Genomic DNA, 17420 nt, shown 5'->3' on the forward strand with positions numbered 1-17420 from the left:
ATTGTCATCCACCTTATTGATCAAGTGCTCATGCCAGACTCAGGTTAGACTTGCACATTTTCCCCTTATTAATGATTACCCGATTTACTACATATATTGTTTTTCTGTAATCCATATTTTTAATGGTGTTTAAATTCCCTCAAGCTAAACAGGTGATGGAACTGGTTGGAAGTTCCCCGTCAACCTTTGGAGACATGGTGTCTGAGCCAGGCCTTTCTGCTTCCATGCAATCTGCCGCTGAGTACACTTTGCTTGCCCCCTCAACACTGTCTTCAATGGTGAGTAACATACTGGTGATTCAAAAAAAAAAGCACGCCCCTATTTAGTTGATGGCTGAAGACAAAGCCTGGGTCCATTCTCTAGACTCTATTCTAGTCACATTCTGGAATAATTGGTGATATTTAGATTTGTTTTGTATTTACCCCTCATGTGCTGAGTCATTAGTCAATATGTGTAAATGTATGGAGCTTTAGGGAAGCTATACATTTATTGGCACACTGCAGAAGCTTTATGCCATGTAACAGCAAGTGTCCACTCCCCCCGAGAACATTCCTGGACTTCACCCAAAGGGAGTAGAGATGATTTGTTTTTGCATTAAGAACGACAGAGAACATTTCTCCAAAATGTCTAACTACTAATTATTGTCGTCTTTCTTGAAACTGACGTGCTTAAATTCTCTGAGAAAGTTACTGAAGGATACACTTTTGTGTATAAAAGCTGAAAAGTAGATAATGAAGTAGATTTCGTTAAGAATCTTTGACAGATTTATGCTTAAATTCTCTGAGAAAGTTACTGAAAGATACACTTTTGTGTATAAAAGCTGACAAAGTAGATAATGAAGTAGATTTCGTTAAGAATCTTTGACAGATTTATGCTTAAATTCTCTGAGAAAGTTACTGAAAGATACACTTTTGTGTATAAAAGCTGACAAAGTAGATAATGAAGTAGACTTTGTGTCCGTGTGAAACCCCATACAGAATGTCAGTCCCTGTGTTACAACTTTTTAGTGACACTCTGCAGATTTGTGTGTAATTCTCTCACAAAAGGAACTGTAAGATACACTTTTTTATGTATGCAAACGTCTTTCTTGAAACTGACGTGCTGACCGTTTTACAAAAACAAGTTATGTTTTCTGCTTTTTCATCCTCTGAATTTTCCTCCCCCGTCCCTCTTCCTTCACCCCTCACAACAACAAATCAAGGTGGATCTGTGAAATGAAACACCTCTTCCCAAAGCGTGACTTCCCTATTGAGGGCATGCGTCTAGGGCAGTAGGGTCTAATCGATTGACCAAATATACTAACATGCAGAACGTACGGTATGTTTTGAAAAAAGACTAACCATTTATCCAGTTAAAGCTGTCTTTAAGATGTGACATTGCGCACTGACTATTTCCCGTAAAATCGTGACAAACTATTACTTATTCTTAAATTTGATCTCTTGTTGCATGGTTGAAAATGATAGATGAAAAATAACTTTTTTAAAAGAGTCAAGTTTTTCATGATCAGATACAGGTCAAGAAAATGCATAGAGGAGGTATGGTGCTGGCTCATTAGCCCTCTCACTCTTCTTAGAATGATCCTGTGCAATTATAGTTAATAAAAGTAATTACACATTAGTTCACAAATCCATATACTGAAAGAGAATACCCTTAGGTATCACTATTAAAACCTAAATAAGATCTTTTGAAAATAACCTCTTTTGCAAAACAAATACTTCTTTAGCAGTTTCACAAAAACTTGAAAAGAAACATCCTGAACGGAAGAGGGGGTGAGTGGTGTGTGTGTGTGTGTGTGTGTGTGTGTGTGTGTGTGTGTGTGTGTGTGTGTCCTCCCCATCGCCCCACCATTTGTCCCGCAGAGGATGTCTGGGGGTTTTATGGTTCCCACACCTGTCTTGACTGTTCACCAAACTTTTCACGGCAGAGAATAGCAGAGAGCGAGAGAGAGTTAGTGAGATTGACAGTACTTTTAAAAATATATGGTTGTATATTTCTTGTTATTTGCAAGTATTTGTAAGTTACAGTCAATACTGCTGTATACAGGGGCACAGGAAGTGGTTAGGTGGCGGGGCCTTGCTCTTTAGAGTTGAGACATTACTTTTAAAATATATGGTTGTATATTTCATGTTATTTGCAAGTATTTGTAAGTTACAGTCAATACTGCTGTATACAGGGGCACAGGAAGTGGTTAGGTGGCGGGACCTTGCTCTTTAGAGCTGAGACATTACTTTTAAAATATATGGTTGTTACATTTCATGTTATTTTATTTTGAAAACCGGAAGCGGGGGCGACCGGTAGGGGCAGCATTTTTATTTTTATCATTTTTAAAATATTTTTTAATTTTATTTTTGAAAAACCGGAAGTGGGGGTGACCGGTAGGGGCAGCATTTTTATTTTTATCATTTTTAAAATATTTTTTAATTTTATTTTGAAAAACCGGAAGTGGGGGCGGGACTTCCGGTGGAAGGGGCGGGGCTTATGGGGCGGGACTTCCGGTGGAAGTGGGCGGGACTTCCGGTGGAAGTGGGCGGGGCTTAGCCGGAAGTGGGCGGGGTTTAGCCGGAAGTGGGCGGGGCTTAATAAGTAGGGAGAGGTGTGACCTGTCACTTTCTATGCATACTAATGAGACGAAAGTGGTATGTGTATAACTACTCATATGGTTTTACACAGTTTTTATGACCTGAAATTCACGTATTTAACAATTTAATCCTCAAAGTAATACAAGTCAAAATGTGTTAAAATGTAGTTTTCTTTACTATAATAGGATAGTCAATACCTGTGTTTTTTTCAGTTTATCAATGTAAAGTAATGGTTAAATTAAGCAAAATTACAAAATATTTCTTTCTTTACTCATATATTTTCTTGCAATTATAATTTTTTTTAATGAGTATTAACAGTATTTGTTATGTATTTGACAGTGATATATAGCCATAACAAAAGTATTTTTTAATAAAATTACAGAAAATGCGGCTAATATGCCAACAGAAAATCATTTATTTTTACGGTTAGTTTTGTTAAATTCGCATTTAAAAACTGCTAAAAAACAGATAAATAATATATTCCATTTCTACAATTTATTTTTGTTAAAATACATCACACATTTCAATAAACCGTTTATTCTTGTAATTTTAATATGATTTCCCGTAATTATGAAATACAATAAAAAAACTGTAAGGCATAGGACCTATAGGCATACACAATGACACCTCTCCAGCTACCATTCTGTGTTATCTTCCTCTCGGGTTATGAACGAGCAATCCCTGCCGTTCCCAAACCAAATCTGAGACTGAGCTACTGCCGCCCCCAAAATTAACACTAAAATTAGAAGTATATTCAAAATAAGATGTCATGCTTAGATCCACTTTTATTCAAAGACATAATGTTGCTGCCTCAACAAATATAGGAGGAAATACAGATACTGGGCTCTTTGCACATCCCTAGATAATTCTGATGGTGAACAATCTACCAGGTTAACAAACGTAGCCTATTAAAGAGCACCACTAACATAGCTATATAAACCATTAGTGAATCATGTCAGAATGGTGTAACCAATAACCAATCAGAATCATGATTTAAACTAAAACAATTAGCTCCTAGTTGTTATAGACTGTAATTATCCTCTAATGTATTGTTTCCCTGAAAATAGCTTGATTTTTTTGTATTTGTGCTGTTGTTCTAGAGATGCTAATAATTGAAGGATGGATCTCAAGGCACAGTGTGACTTATAATGTTTTTACCGAAAATAGAAACCAAACTTCTCTCTGGTACCAGAGGATCCCTGTAATACAGTAAAGTCGCCTCACACTGCTAATTTGCTTTCCCTTTATTTTTGTTTCCGATGGGCCCCTGCAGTTTGTCATCCCACTAGAAAATGTCAACCCCTTTTTTTGTCCTTCCTCCCTCCTCTCTTTTGGAAACTCGGCTGTGGTTGGAAAAAGTTCTGTTTTTCATTTCAGAGCCCCATGACGGGAGCTATAAGTCAGACACGAGCAGCAAGCCCAGGAAGGAGCGCACAGCCTTCACCAAAGAGCAGATCCGGGAACTGGAGTCCGATTTCGCTCACCACAACTATCTGACCAGACTGAGACGCTACGAAATATCCGTCAACCTTGACCTCACGGAACGACAAGTACGGTACCTGCTGAGTTACTCTGAATCAGTGTGAGGGCAGGGGGAAACAGAAGCAGCACAATGAGTATGCTCCAAGTCATGAAATACAACTAATGAGGTATTCATTTTGTAACGACTTGTATTCAAATCTGACACAAGGTTAAAGTTAACAAAGGCATGTAGTGAAATGCTCCCTCGAGGATAAAAAAAATCATCTTGAGGATTAAAAACACTTGACACAAATAAAATCAATAAATGGATACTTATGTCACGGGAGATGGCTGGCAGGCTTGGCATAATGAGACAAGACGAACTGGGACAGGAAATGCAGACTTTACATAGGCTACGCAGACTTAATATACGCAAGGTAAGGGGCAAAGGTGTAGACCAGTGGTCTGCAACCTTTTTGACCAAAAGAGCCATTTTGCTCCCTTTTCCAAAAAATTTTTTGTCTGGAGCCGCAAAACATATTTCATAGCTTGATAGCTTATACAGTTGTATTTATTGTTATATCATAGACAAAAACTACAGTTTTTTTGCATTTATTATTATACATTATATAAAACTGTTAACCTCTAATAAGAAACAAATAACTCCTATAAGGAGAATTACAAATAATACACAGGCCTACTTTAAAATAAATGAAACACAGCACTTGGGGAGTCCTCTGCACATTTGAAGGAAAACAAATATAATTAAAATGGGCCCACTTTGAAATAAATAAAACATATAGCTGCTCCCTAAAAAGAGTTAAAGGTAGGGTAGGTAAGAATGGAGAAACCAGCTCGAGTGCGCTAGAATTTGAAAATACAAAACCGGGAAAAATCTGCCACTTCCTTACAGAGCCCTTCCTCCAACACACACGAATGCGCACATGACCAATGAGTGCACGAGATAAGTTTGTGCACAGATGGAAGGCTGACAGGCAGGTAGGCCATCCAGTTATTTTAGCCGGGCCGGTGTAGGTACCATATGTGTTCGGCCTACCAGATGTGTTCGGGGTCCGTTACGCTTACCAATGACGTCACGCATTGGCTGAACGGCAACCCAAGAGGACATTTTACACGGCCAAATTCCGAATGTATTGAAACTCCAGACCCAACGTAAGAGCTTGAGCCTCTTCGGGGGGTGCTAACATTTAAACATACACTTCATTCTTTACTTTGTCCGAATATTCGGCCCGCGCGGGGGGGGGGGTAGTGATCAGCAGCGAACCGCTTCAACACGTGTATTTCGGTGTATTCACGGCATTCATTTTGTTATTCTACAGTATTGTTGTTTTATATTTATTTGTTAATGTAACCCAATTTGTGTTCTTTGAAATTGAAAAGGATATCGCATTGTGTTTGTTACTTTCGTTGCAGTTGTATATGTCTTAAGTGTAATTTGGCTTGGCTTCCTATTTATGGACATGCTTTTATTTTGAAGGAGAGTTAGCGCAGTTGACAGGAAGTTGTTGTTGCTATGGAAACAACGTGACGGAGATTAACGGAGAAAAGTAATATTTACATATAAAGACGGAGAAAGTAAACAATAACGTTTATGGTTAAGTGTTAGCACCCCCCGAAGAGGCACAAGCTCTTACGTTGATGTTGGAGATTTCAATAAATTCAATTTGAACAAAAAACGGGGAAAAAACAAACAAAACGAATATCCGAATAGTACTCCAACGAACGAATATTCGGATATTTGGGTACAGCCCTAGTTAGGGTGCATCAAATTTGAATGGGACATTTTAATTTCAAAATATCAATTTGGCTGGCATTGCATTGTGTTCCAATTAACATACAAATTACTTTTGCAAAGTTTTGAGGAATTCCATTGAGATTTAGGGGTGCCACCTAAGACATGAACTTTTGTGAAATTTTGAAAAATTTGCAATTTTTAGTCTAATTGCCAAAAGGTTGACCTGGAAATGTTGAGTACAGTGAACTTTTATAAAGTAACATGTTCTATTGGGTTATCAAAGTAAAAGTTGTTTGTTTGCCCTTTGGGCAACTTGGGCATTTCTCAGAATTCAACTTTCAAGATTCTCCATTCATTTGTCCTATAGACAAAATTAATGGAGCTCAATGGGACATGTTCACGTTACCCTGAGTTTTGTGCAGCAGTGATGGATGTCGGACACACATATAAAGTTTAATTGACTTTATTGTTAAACACAAGGGGCGATACTGACACACTTAAAAGAACAAACCCTAATTAAACTTCAAACTGAATTGCTCAGTCTGTGCCAGAGTCCGCGACACTGAGCAACATCACCAGGGAGAAAGAGAGAGGAAATGGAACCTGAACTCTGAACCTAGCCCGTGCGTCTTCCCCCAGATATGTCTCCTCACCCGCCACCCAAGAGTAACCGTCCTATCGCAAGCTTGCGATTAGCTTGCGATTAGCTTGCGATTAGCTTGCGATTAGCTTGCGATTAGCTTGCGATTAGCTTGTGTTTGCAGCGGCGAAGGTTTGGCTGTTGGCTGCGGTCATGTTCAACTGCCTGCAGCACATTCTGCAGGTGCTGCTCCTTCCTGGCCCCTGCGACGAAGTCGGACGTGAGCTTGACGCCACGCTCGGCACAGTCATTGACCACGTTCATTGCACATACATTGACCTCACTTTTTTTTAACGCAGCATTGGTCGCCCATTCCTTCACATCGAGAGACATAAATTCTGGATCCATGTGCAGCTGGTGCATCCCAAACCAGCAATCCTTATTGGCGAGATCAGCCAAGCTGGTGGTTGGCAAGAGGGTGGGGAACTTTGGCTTGCCAAAGCCAGTGCCAAAGCGCTGCTCAGGGATGTGCATGGGGAGATCGGCGGGCTTGTGCTCCAAGATCGCACTGGCAAGTGCACGCTTGTCCTCATTGGGCACCTTGCTGCTGAAGAGAGCCAGGGGTAGCATCTCACCTGTCAGATACCAGCGATGCCTCTCCAGTGCCTTGATCGCTGATGCTACAATGCCCTCATCTACAGCCTTGTATGCCTGCAGGTGGTGGTAGAGTGTCAGGTCATTCCAGGCAGCATCTACAGATTTCTCGCAGGTCAACCACCACTTTGCATAGATATGTGTAATGAAAATGGCAAATGCCTGAATCTTCGTCACCTGCTGCCATGTGGTAATTGTGCCCTGGGGAAGCAACGCGATGTGCTGCTTCATCAAAGCCAGCTTGAGAGTATAGAGCAGCTTGGCCATCCATCGTGCCTTGTGGAGCACTCCCGGTCGTTGGAAGGTCACTGCAGTCTGCTCTTCACCACCTGTATCCAGAAACACAAGACACAGCTGCACAAACTCACGGTAGTCACCTCGCTTGTGGTCAGTCACTTCTTTTGCGCACCTGACAAGTTCAGCACGTAAACTAGTGACAGTGACGTGAGCAGTTATGTGGAGAAAACACCCCAGATGCTTCGCAGTCGTTTCCTGAATGATAACAGGTCGCTTACTGTTGTGACCCGTTATCCCAGGTATACCCTAGTCAGCGCCCCTAGTTACACCAATCAGCGTGTGATTACCGTACAGCGAATCACAATGCGTGACATCATTGGTAAGCGACGGATCCCGAACACATATGGTAGCGCCCTGCCGACCCCTGGTGTAGACAATCATGGTCGGGTCGACAATCACATCGGCGGTAAAAAACACAAAGGCAGGAAGTTACGAAGCGAGAGTTTACTGCAAAAAATATAAAACAGGGAGTCACAAGAGCAGGCCCAGAATAACACGTGAACTAGAGAAATTAACTCAACGAAATGCCTGGACGACACAGGTAATGTGATTTATTTGTGTACCTTTTTTATACAAGTTACAGCACTGAAATACACCTATTTTTACTTCATAAGAGTATCCTAATATCTTTAATATAATTTGCATGAATAAACACTTGATCCATTAACGTTTTTAGAGATCAGTTATATATTTTACTAAACTGCTGTCGTACTTGGAATCAGATGGAATGATCAATAGCAGTTTTATCTCTGATCAGAACAGACATGGCCTGGTGTGGATAGCTATAAGAAAAAAGCTCATGTATGTATTGTATTATCTTTTTGCAAACAGATGCAAGATACAGGCATGTAGCATTTTTGTCCGGACTTTGTGTTAAGGCTAAACCTTAGCATCTCTCTGTAATTGACACAGAGATATGATGCTATATGTAGCATCTTCTTAACTGACTCCGGGAGAATCATGCCCTATAATATGAAAACATGGTTATGGTGAGGTGCACATGTTTTAGCTTTTTATGAGCAGAATCAAACTTTATAGTTTAAACATTTGACTTACATTACTAAACATTTAAAGTAATACATTTTTATTATACTCGTTTTCAACAATATATTATAGGTCTCAGATACAAAACATGTCCCTGAAGTGTTTGGCTGAAATACCAAACATCATTGTAGCATCCCATAAACCCCTCTGTTTCAGCCCTGTTCCAAAAGCACTGATTCTGCAGCTTTAAATGCTAATGAGCTGCTGCTGGCCACGCCTCTCTGAGAGATGATTGGCTTAAATAACACAATAGTGCTCTAGGAGGAGATTCAGGGGATAAGGTGGGCGGGTGTTACCTTGGTTGGTGATTGGCTATTGATTGCACAACCTAAGAAAACATTGTGACATCACAAAGTGGCCAAAATCTGATCAGCTCATTTTCAGACAGGTTTTTTTATAAATGGATCAGAACAAAAAGAGAGAGAATTATTTTTCCTGAAACTTTCAGAGTCCCTTAACATAGAGGGGACACATATTTACAAAATACATGAAAGGTGGATTTTGCAGAGGTGACCTTTAATAACGATTGCTTTATTTTGTCCACATTACACATTGATAAATAAGTGCAATGAGATCCATCCCTCTGAGGATAAGGCAGTTGATAATTGCCTTCAATAAAAAATGTTTCCAAGACTTCACAGGAGAAGAGCTCCAGAGTTGTGACACGAACAAACGGTTGTCGAGGTCATTTTAATGCTCTGAGGTTAATCCATTCCAAACCACAGGGACTCTTTGAAACGTCAGTGTGCTGCTCTGTCTGTGAAGAAACGTTCTGATGCTGCGGCCACAGTCCAGATGGTTAATGCTCACAAAGAAACATTGTATGGAGTTAGCGGTGCTGTAGATGGTGACACCAGCACAGTCTGCCGTTGATCATCAGGTGTTTGGAAACAGCTGTGTTTGAACAGTTATTAGGAAAAGGATGACTGCTTCAGGGTATTTCTGGAAGGTATAGGGAGTAATGGGCCAACTGCCTGTCATTAATGCTTGTAGTGAAGTAATAATACACAGGTGAGACTAGTATGCAGGGTAATGATGAAGAGTAGAGCATCAGTTTACTGTATTTAAGACAACAATGATAGGATAGGATGTTGGAAATGGAGGCAGGGTTTTCAGTTGTTTTTTTGGCGATCTCAGGATATTCTTCCTTGATTTGAATCCAGAACACCAGCTGAGTTGTTGTCTGAAACACACTTTTTGTTGTGCACAGACAGAAATGTTAAGATAGTCACATTTTATGTTGGTTTTTGGTTGTGTTGTCTTCCACTTCCTGTTTTGTTTTGTCACTCAACATTTACCCTGTCATTCCAGGCTCCCTGATTATCTACCTTTTGTGTGTCTCCCGCGCTCATCAGCACCAGCCCCGCCCCTGATTGTTTCCACCTGTGTCTTGTTGTCGTGTGTTTAAATTCCCCAGTCTCCCAGTGTTCCTTGTCAGTTCGTCTTGTCTCATGCCTAGGTCAGATCTATGCTCTCCTTGTTGTCAAGATATTTTGTTCCTCACTACGTGAGCCATTTTCTTTTGTTCTCTATTTGTCATCTCATCCAGAGATTTGATAGTGATTATTTGTGTTCGTCTATTGAAAATAAAGTATCTTACAAGTACTTTACCTCTGTCTCCTGGGTCGTGCAATTGGGTCCTATACCCTGAGTATCTGAGTTCGTAACACTTTTAATGCCACCTATTGCGTGCAGGTTTTGAAATAAAGTATCACGGGACTGAGACAAGCGTCTTGTCGAGAGATTCAGGTGCACAGACAGATGTATCCCATAATTTCTGAACAAAAAAAACATATTTTTTACTGATAATCAATAATATAAGATGTATTCAATCTTTCTAAGCGGCCCAGTACCAATTGACCCACGGACCGGTACATTTGAAGACTGTCCAGTACTTCTGTCCAACAACAACCCTACAGTTTCAGCACCATCACATGCAGACACAGTGCATTTGAGGTCTCTTCAGTGTTTTGGATCAGGCAACAGCCAGGACAGCTTAACCAGGATTTAGGTATTTCTGTCTGGAAAGTCCTCATCACGCACATCAGCTGCTCCTCCAAAATTCAGCAATACAAGTTTAAAGGGGACCTATCATGCAAAATGCACTTTTGTACGTCTTTTATAAATGAATATGTGTCCCCGGTGTGTCAGGGAACTCACCAAGTGTCAGAAAACACAACCCTCTCTCTTTTCCTCCATATCCAAATCTCTAAAAACGGGCCTGCAATGGATCTGATCCAGACTGATACAGATTTGAAAATAGTCTGACGTCAGTGACGAGGAGCTCCGCCTATATGGCCAACTCTCCACCAATCAGGGGAATGAGAGGTTGCCGTGGCAACAGCATGGTAACATGACGCTTGTAACTCGGCCCCCTCCTTTGCAGGGGGGCGTGGTCAGCTGCAGCGCATGCAAAGACAGGGTGGAGGAGAGCAAAATAGAGCGAAATGAGGCATGGCTAAAATGCATGATCTGTTTGGTATTGATGATAGGTCTCCTTTAAGAAATCTGAACGTGAGAGGGCTGATGCTGGGTTCTTAACACTTTCTTAAACCTTCTGATTCCCACCAACTGTACAGATCTATAACAAATATTAATTGGGTTGTTTCTTTAACAACATTTTAAATACATTCATATTGCAATTTCATGACCTAACAAAAAGCTGAGCACCAAGAAAATGCATGTCTAAGTGAGCAATACATGCAAGAGTTTATTCCCCCTAAGAGAGTGGCAGGCTACTTTTCTCCACTGCTTTAATCGGTACCACTTTACAATAAGACTACCCTTATAAAGGGTTTACGAATAGTTTGTAATTCATTTATTAATTAGGTTGTGAACACTTTATAAATCATTAATAAGCTTTTATAAATGAGATAAACAGGGCAACTGTGACCGGTTGCTTGCCAAATAGTGAGCCCACATTTATCTGTACTGCTAAGCCTTATATTGGCTACCTATTACTTCATCTTCTTCATCAGCCAGCATCCTTGGTATCTGTTGTTCACTCAGTTGATTGCCCCCCTTCCATCTTGATGTTTCTTGGCATCTCTTATGACCATTTATGAATGAGTTACAAACATTTATAACTGCCAAAAGGGAGCCTTATTGTAAAGTGTGACACATATCAACATTTATTGATGAGTCACGAACATTTATAATTGGTAAAAGGGAGCCTTATTGTAAAGTGTGAAACACATCACCATCTATTGATGAGTCACGAACATTTATAACTACTGAAAGGATGCGTTGTTTTAAAGTTTAATACACATGTCCATTTATGAACATTCACGCTGACCTAATACACATTTTTCACATGAAATGCAAAGTAAGATGCAAAAGAGCCAAGCAAAACATTTTATTCACACATGAAGACAATTAGGACTCAAAGTAATGACTCTTTAGTATGACTGATACACATATTTAAACATACAAGCTTTTCTCAGACATAAATGAAAGACTTGGTAAGACATAATGGTATTCAGACTGGAAAGGCTTGGAATGTGTATATCCTTGAACAAGCGTCCAAGCAGTCCATCAGGGTGAGCAGAGCCAAGCCAAGAGGACCATTCAAGAACCTTGAGGTGTTCCTTCAACAAACTCTGTACGGTTTCTGTACTCTGTCCTTTGACGGTCGATCAAGCTTTTTCATTATGTTGGGTATGACTGCCAGTCTGGGGGTTCACAAACCACCTGCTGTGGTTTATGGTGTAGTGGTTGTACCCCATGCATGTTTATGATGTAGTGGTTATACCCCATGTTACTCAGCACTCTCCTGTATGCCCTCCACTCATCACTAATAATATACTTCCTGACTTTACATGCCGTCTAATCAGAGGGACAAGGTGGTAGGGCTGTGCGATTATGGCAAAAATCATAATCACGATTATTTGGTCAATAATTAATATCACGATTATTTTGACGATTATTCATTGACCATTTATTGAACTTTAAAACAAATAATATTTTACCAATAAACAAGATCAATAAATGTGTTGGAGCGCACTTCCAAAACCATACTAAACATATATTAATATGATAAATAAAATAAATTAGACCAAAATAAATGAAATCAAATATGTTGCAGTGCACTGTCACAACCTACTGAAAACTCCTTAACATATAGCCAACATTTTGGTAAAACATATTCAACATATTCCACTCAGTTAAACGTTGAAGGCTGGCCAACCGTCATGGTCCAGAAGTAACAGGAAATAAATGTTGAACTACAATTTAAGACCAAATGTTTAGGCCACCATGGCAAATGCTGGTAGGGCTGCTCATGTCATCTCTTAAAGATTTTTTGCAAGAAATACCAGCCTGTTTACATGGTCTGGTTTCAGAGATGAGCGCAGGCAGGTGACGATATTGCCACCTGTACTGAAGACCCTCTCTGAAGAGGAACTTGTGGCAGTGCTGCCACATGACACAGGAAAAAAAGAAAAGACTCTGAAGAACCCTTTCTTTGCCATTATATAAAAATAGTGTTGCTACAAAAGTATAAATTAGGCTTACTAATAAGACAACTCAGATCTGAAGCTACACAGTAATCTGCTGCAGCAACAGTGCAATAAAAAAGACAACATTAATATAATCAAACCCATTTTTTGTTGCATTTTATTAGAGTATAAAAAGAAATGCCTTTTAAAATGGGATGCAAGCAACACTAGTTTCTGAACTGATAGACTATAATCAATTTAAACAGAACAGATCTTAATGTTTGCATTATTATACCATTTTGTACAATAATTATAATGAATAAGTTCAAACAAACTAAAACTTACAGCAGATTAATAACGGTATCTAAATTGAGTGTTTATTATATCAAAAACCTGTTGAAATGCTGCTGTTATTTTTACTGTCCCACAAAAGCGCGTCGCAGCCTCCAGGAAAGCTTCTTTCATAACTTCGCCGTCTTCGAAAGACTTCATGTGTTTCGCAAGAACATGACTGACACGATAAGATGCTCTGGTAGCAGCCTTGCTCTTGTTGTTGGGCCTGGTGAAAATGGACTGCTGTGCATTTAGCTGTGCTCTCAGGCCCCTCCCCTTTTGGAGCGTAGGGCAGAATTAGGAGGGAATTCCGTCTCGTAGCGTTTGTGCACTGTTTTGAAATGCCGCTCCTAAATTACCCTTCTTCGATAAAGCCACGCTCGCATTGCAGATGAGACAGATGGACTTTGAATTGGAATAGATACAAAAATAATGATCCTCCCACTTGGAGTGCAAATTATATATTTTGGGCTTTTTTGCTTCTGCCATAATTGCGGTCTTGTGTGTGTGCGGACTGTCACCCCTGTTGACCATCCATGCTGTTGACACGGACAACGTCAGCGAACTAGTGCACTGCTCACCAGCCACGCCCGGACACATGGGGTGAGGCCGGCCAATCACAAAGCTTTGATGCGTTCAAGTGCATTATTCTGGCACGGGAACATTATGTTACAGGACATTAACGATAAAACAGAATATTGTTGTTCTATTTTTAGACACATCTCGCGATCGACTGGGAATCTCCCCGCGACCCTTCTTTTTAACTAGTTGCTGCTCTTGTTCTGACATCTTCGCTTGCGCTGAACACTCACAACACATGTCACTCCCACGTGGCCGAGTGGGCTTTTAGGGAGGGGCGAAAGCGCACCCAGCAAAATAATCGTATTTTGTCAATTATGCTGTTTTCCTAATCGTCGCAAACCATAATCGTAATCGCGATTAAAATACGATTAATTGCACAGCCCTACAAGGTGGCATCTTGATCATTTCTCCACTAGTTTCAACACTAGTCTCCGCCTATTGTCTTTAACTCCCATCATTCCGAAGACCCATGTCTTCCTTCTCCAGGTATGTCCAAAGCGTCCACGTGCATACTAACAAAAAATAAATCATAACATCATCTTAGTTAACAACAAAATGCACACAAATTACAGTAAAAAGTGTTTCAAAATGCCATACTTGTTTATTAGGTGCATTGTATAACATCATTTAAGGATAATTATACAGTAATGTTCCATATTGATTTAAAACAAAAAACTTTGGCGAACATAGGAACTGGGTACAGTACCTTCTCCCAGACATAAATACTCAAATAAAATAGTTTACTTTATCAGCATTGGTATTACCAATGCTTACTATTTATTTGATACCAATTTGGTAATATAATTAATAAAAAGAACACGGTTTGGGTTCTTTCTTCAGAGATGACTGTGACGTTAACGTGTAAGCTCAATAATGAACTCCAGCTCAACCAACCATATTGTAATATCTAAGTAATCATCTTGAAATATGACGTTATTATTTGTAATATACACACGTCTTATTGTGAGGTTAATTTCATAACACTACGCAGCTCTTCAACACTACTTGACGTTAGCTTGTCTACATAATCGAGCATAATGAATTTAAATTAACCTTATCAATGCAAAAAGTTACCTACCTAATAAAATATCTCTAACTTAAAAGGATGACCTTATTTTACCAACCTCAAACAGAAGCCGTTTATTCTACAGTATTATCACACTTAATGCTTAACACTTCTCTATTACGTTTGAACTTGGAGGCTACTATTAGCATCGTTAGCACAGATGTAGCTACCATTTGCTTACATGCTAACCCAAGCCTTAACATTCATTAACGTTAGCTGACTAAAAACATAAGCAACACATACATAAAGTAGGCTAATCGAATTTCACTTACCGCAAAACCGCATTCATGCACCGTCTGTTTTAACCACAGATTGAGTCACAATATTACAATATAAGCATGAAGAATAGTCCACAAGGCACCAGCTGTAGGTAGGGTGGCCATTTCCATAACACCAAAAAGGAGGACACTTTGGGATTATCTTTTAGTTTTTATCCTGGCTTCACAGAATCCTTCACACTCAAAACACAATGAGACTAGTGTACTAACCACAAGTTGAATGTCTATTTTCGATACTTTTGCCCTTTCCTGGCTGCTTCCAAGAGTTTTTTGTTTGTAAGGAGTCTCTGGTACATGTCTGTGCACTCAAATGTGAAGTTGACACACATTTGCAGCTCTGCCTTGACGCTGTCCACATCCAGACGATTTCTCTCATTTCTCCATGCTGAGGTCATCATTGAGAACACACGTTCTGTATGGGCATTGCTACATGGGATGGAGAAGATATATGCGCTGACCTTCCTCAGATTCACAAGTGGGACTTCTGCTTTGGAAAACAGTTTGAGATACCGCTCCTCACTGTGGCATCCTTCCATTGCTGAAGAGCTGAGAATAGCTTCCACCATGCCATATTCCTCAGAGTCCATCCATGTCAATGTTTTTCAGGCTGCAGGCTTGGACTGCATCACTGTATTCTCCATAGGACACAGCAGTTGTGAGGCCAAGCTTTGACACTTTACTATGAAAGCTGTTCTCAGAGAAGTCATACCTTTCACTCACGTATTTCTTGGCTCTTTCATAGAAAACAAGAAAATCAGCCTCACATTTCTTTGCGAGATCAGGGGTTAGCTGCTTGAGTTTGTTGTTCACAGCAAAGCCAAAAAATGTGTCCTTTAACCTTCTCTCAAGTTTCCCTTTCAGTTCAGTCATTACCTTAAACACAGAGGTTATGCTGAATGATTTGGCCTCAAGTGCTTCAATGCAGTCTGAAAACACTTTCAGAATGTGACTGAGGAAGAGAAAATACATCTCAGATACTTCGTTACCATCCTCTCCAAAGCATTTCCACAACATCTTGGAGCATTCCTCCTCACCTAGACTCTGAAAGTAGCTGGTCAGGGGTCTCCAACACTTCAGAATTCTGTCAATAGATGGCAGCAGAGACAACCATCTCGTGACAACGTGCCGCAGCAGATTGCATTCCTCCACTTCCACAAACTCGCAGAATTTCTTCAACTGTGCCGTTCTGCTAGCTGAGATGCTAAAATGGCTATACACCTTAAGCACAACATTTTCAATGTCAATATCCAAGTTGCTTGCTGCATATCTTGTTGCATTGTGCAGAATATGGGCTAAACAGTTTGCAGCGAGCACGTCTTTTTGAGCCAGTTTCAGTTTCTGATAAACACTGTTGTGTTTTCCATAGTTAACGCTGGTGTTGTCTGCTGCATATGCTGAATTTTTTTTCACATCTAGTCCAGACATCTCCAGTTTAGATAGCAGCTGATTTGTTATAGCTTCTGACTTTTCGTTGCTATCACTGTAAAAATCCAACAGTGCATGTTTCACGCCCTCCTCAAAGTGAACATATCTCAGTACAATGGGGAAACACTTGATCGTACCTTTGTTTGATGCATCACTTGCCACTGAATAATGCAGTTCATTTTCTTGTATATAATCCACATGCGTCTGGACAGAGTAGGGTGCTAGGACATTTTCGCACAAAGCTTTGGCTTTTGTTTTTCCACAGGTCATCCCTTTTGCTATTGATGAGTCGTTGTAGATTGTGCGATCAACTTTTATTCCACAGTCTACACTCCTGTATGACTGGTGATGCTTGACGGCATGATAAACTTTACAAAGTTCTGCAGCTGAGATTTTGTCATCTTGAGGCGATGAAGCTTCACGGAAAAACGATAAAAGTGAAGAGGCACCTGCGCTTTGATCGTTGCTTTTGTGCTTATCTGTGTTAGCATGTCTGTCGATAGCACCTTTTCCTTTGCTGCTTACGTCCACATCGCAACGACACAACGTGCATGGAAGTCGTCCTTTCGGCTTTTTGTGAGGAATCCATGCTCTTTCGACCATTCAGGATTAAATGAAGTCTTTCGTTTCGGCATTTCTGCGGTTTAACCCTACCGCTAACTAGGTGGAGTTGGCTCATGAGCTAGTCGGCTAGCGCTAACGTCACTCTGTGCCACAGTGCCCTGCCGTGAACGTGACGTCAAGAAGCACATGCTAATTGTTTACGTTTATGAACCAATGAAATACAAGATATTTATTTGACATCGCATTCAGCCAATAATTTGTAAGACCACAAGTCTTACGGGGGTACTTACACATAACTTATTATTTGTATTTCTTTGTATAATTGTCTATTTTTTTTAATACCCTAAAAGTATAAAATAGGGATG

The 17420-nt window shown here is 40.1% G+C and overlaps 1 protein-coding gene across 2 annotated transcripts in view; it reads left to right on the plus strand.

The window, feature by feature from the left end:
* Nucleotides 1-17420, plus strand: part of LOC117539084 (homeobox protein MOX-2-like) — a 52270-nt gene that overhangs the window by 26850 nt on the left and 8000 nt on the right. For both annotated transcript variants that reach the window (XM_034205110.1, XM_034205111.1), the window contains exon 3: nucleotides 3957-4129. In XM_034205110.1, coding sequence (XP_034061001.1) covers nucleotides 3957-4129 — 173 coding nt within the window. The remainder of the gene's footprint in view (nucleotides 1-3956; nucleotides 4130-17420) is intronic.

The sequence above is a fragment of the Gymnodraco acuticeps genome, unplaced genomic scaffold, assembly GCF_902827175.1.
Source record: "Gymnodraco acuticeps unplaced genomic scaffold, fGymAcu1.1, whole genome shotgun sequence".
Lineage (NCBI taxonomy): Eukaryota > Metazoa > Chordata > Actinopteri > Perciformes > Bathydraconidae > Gymnodraco > Gymnodraco acuticeps.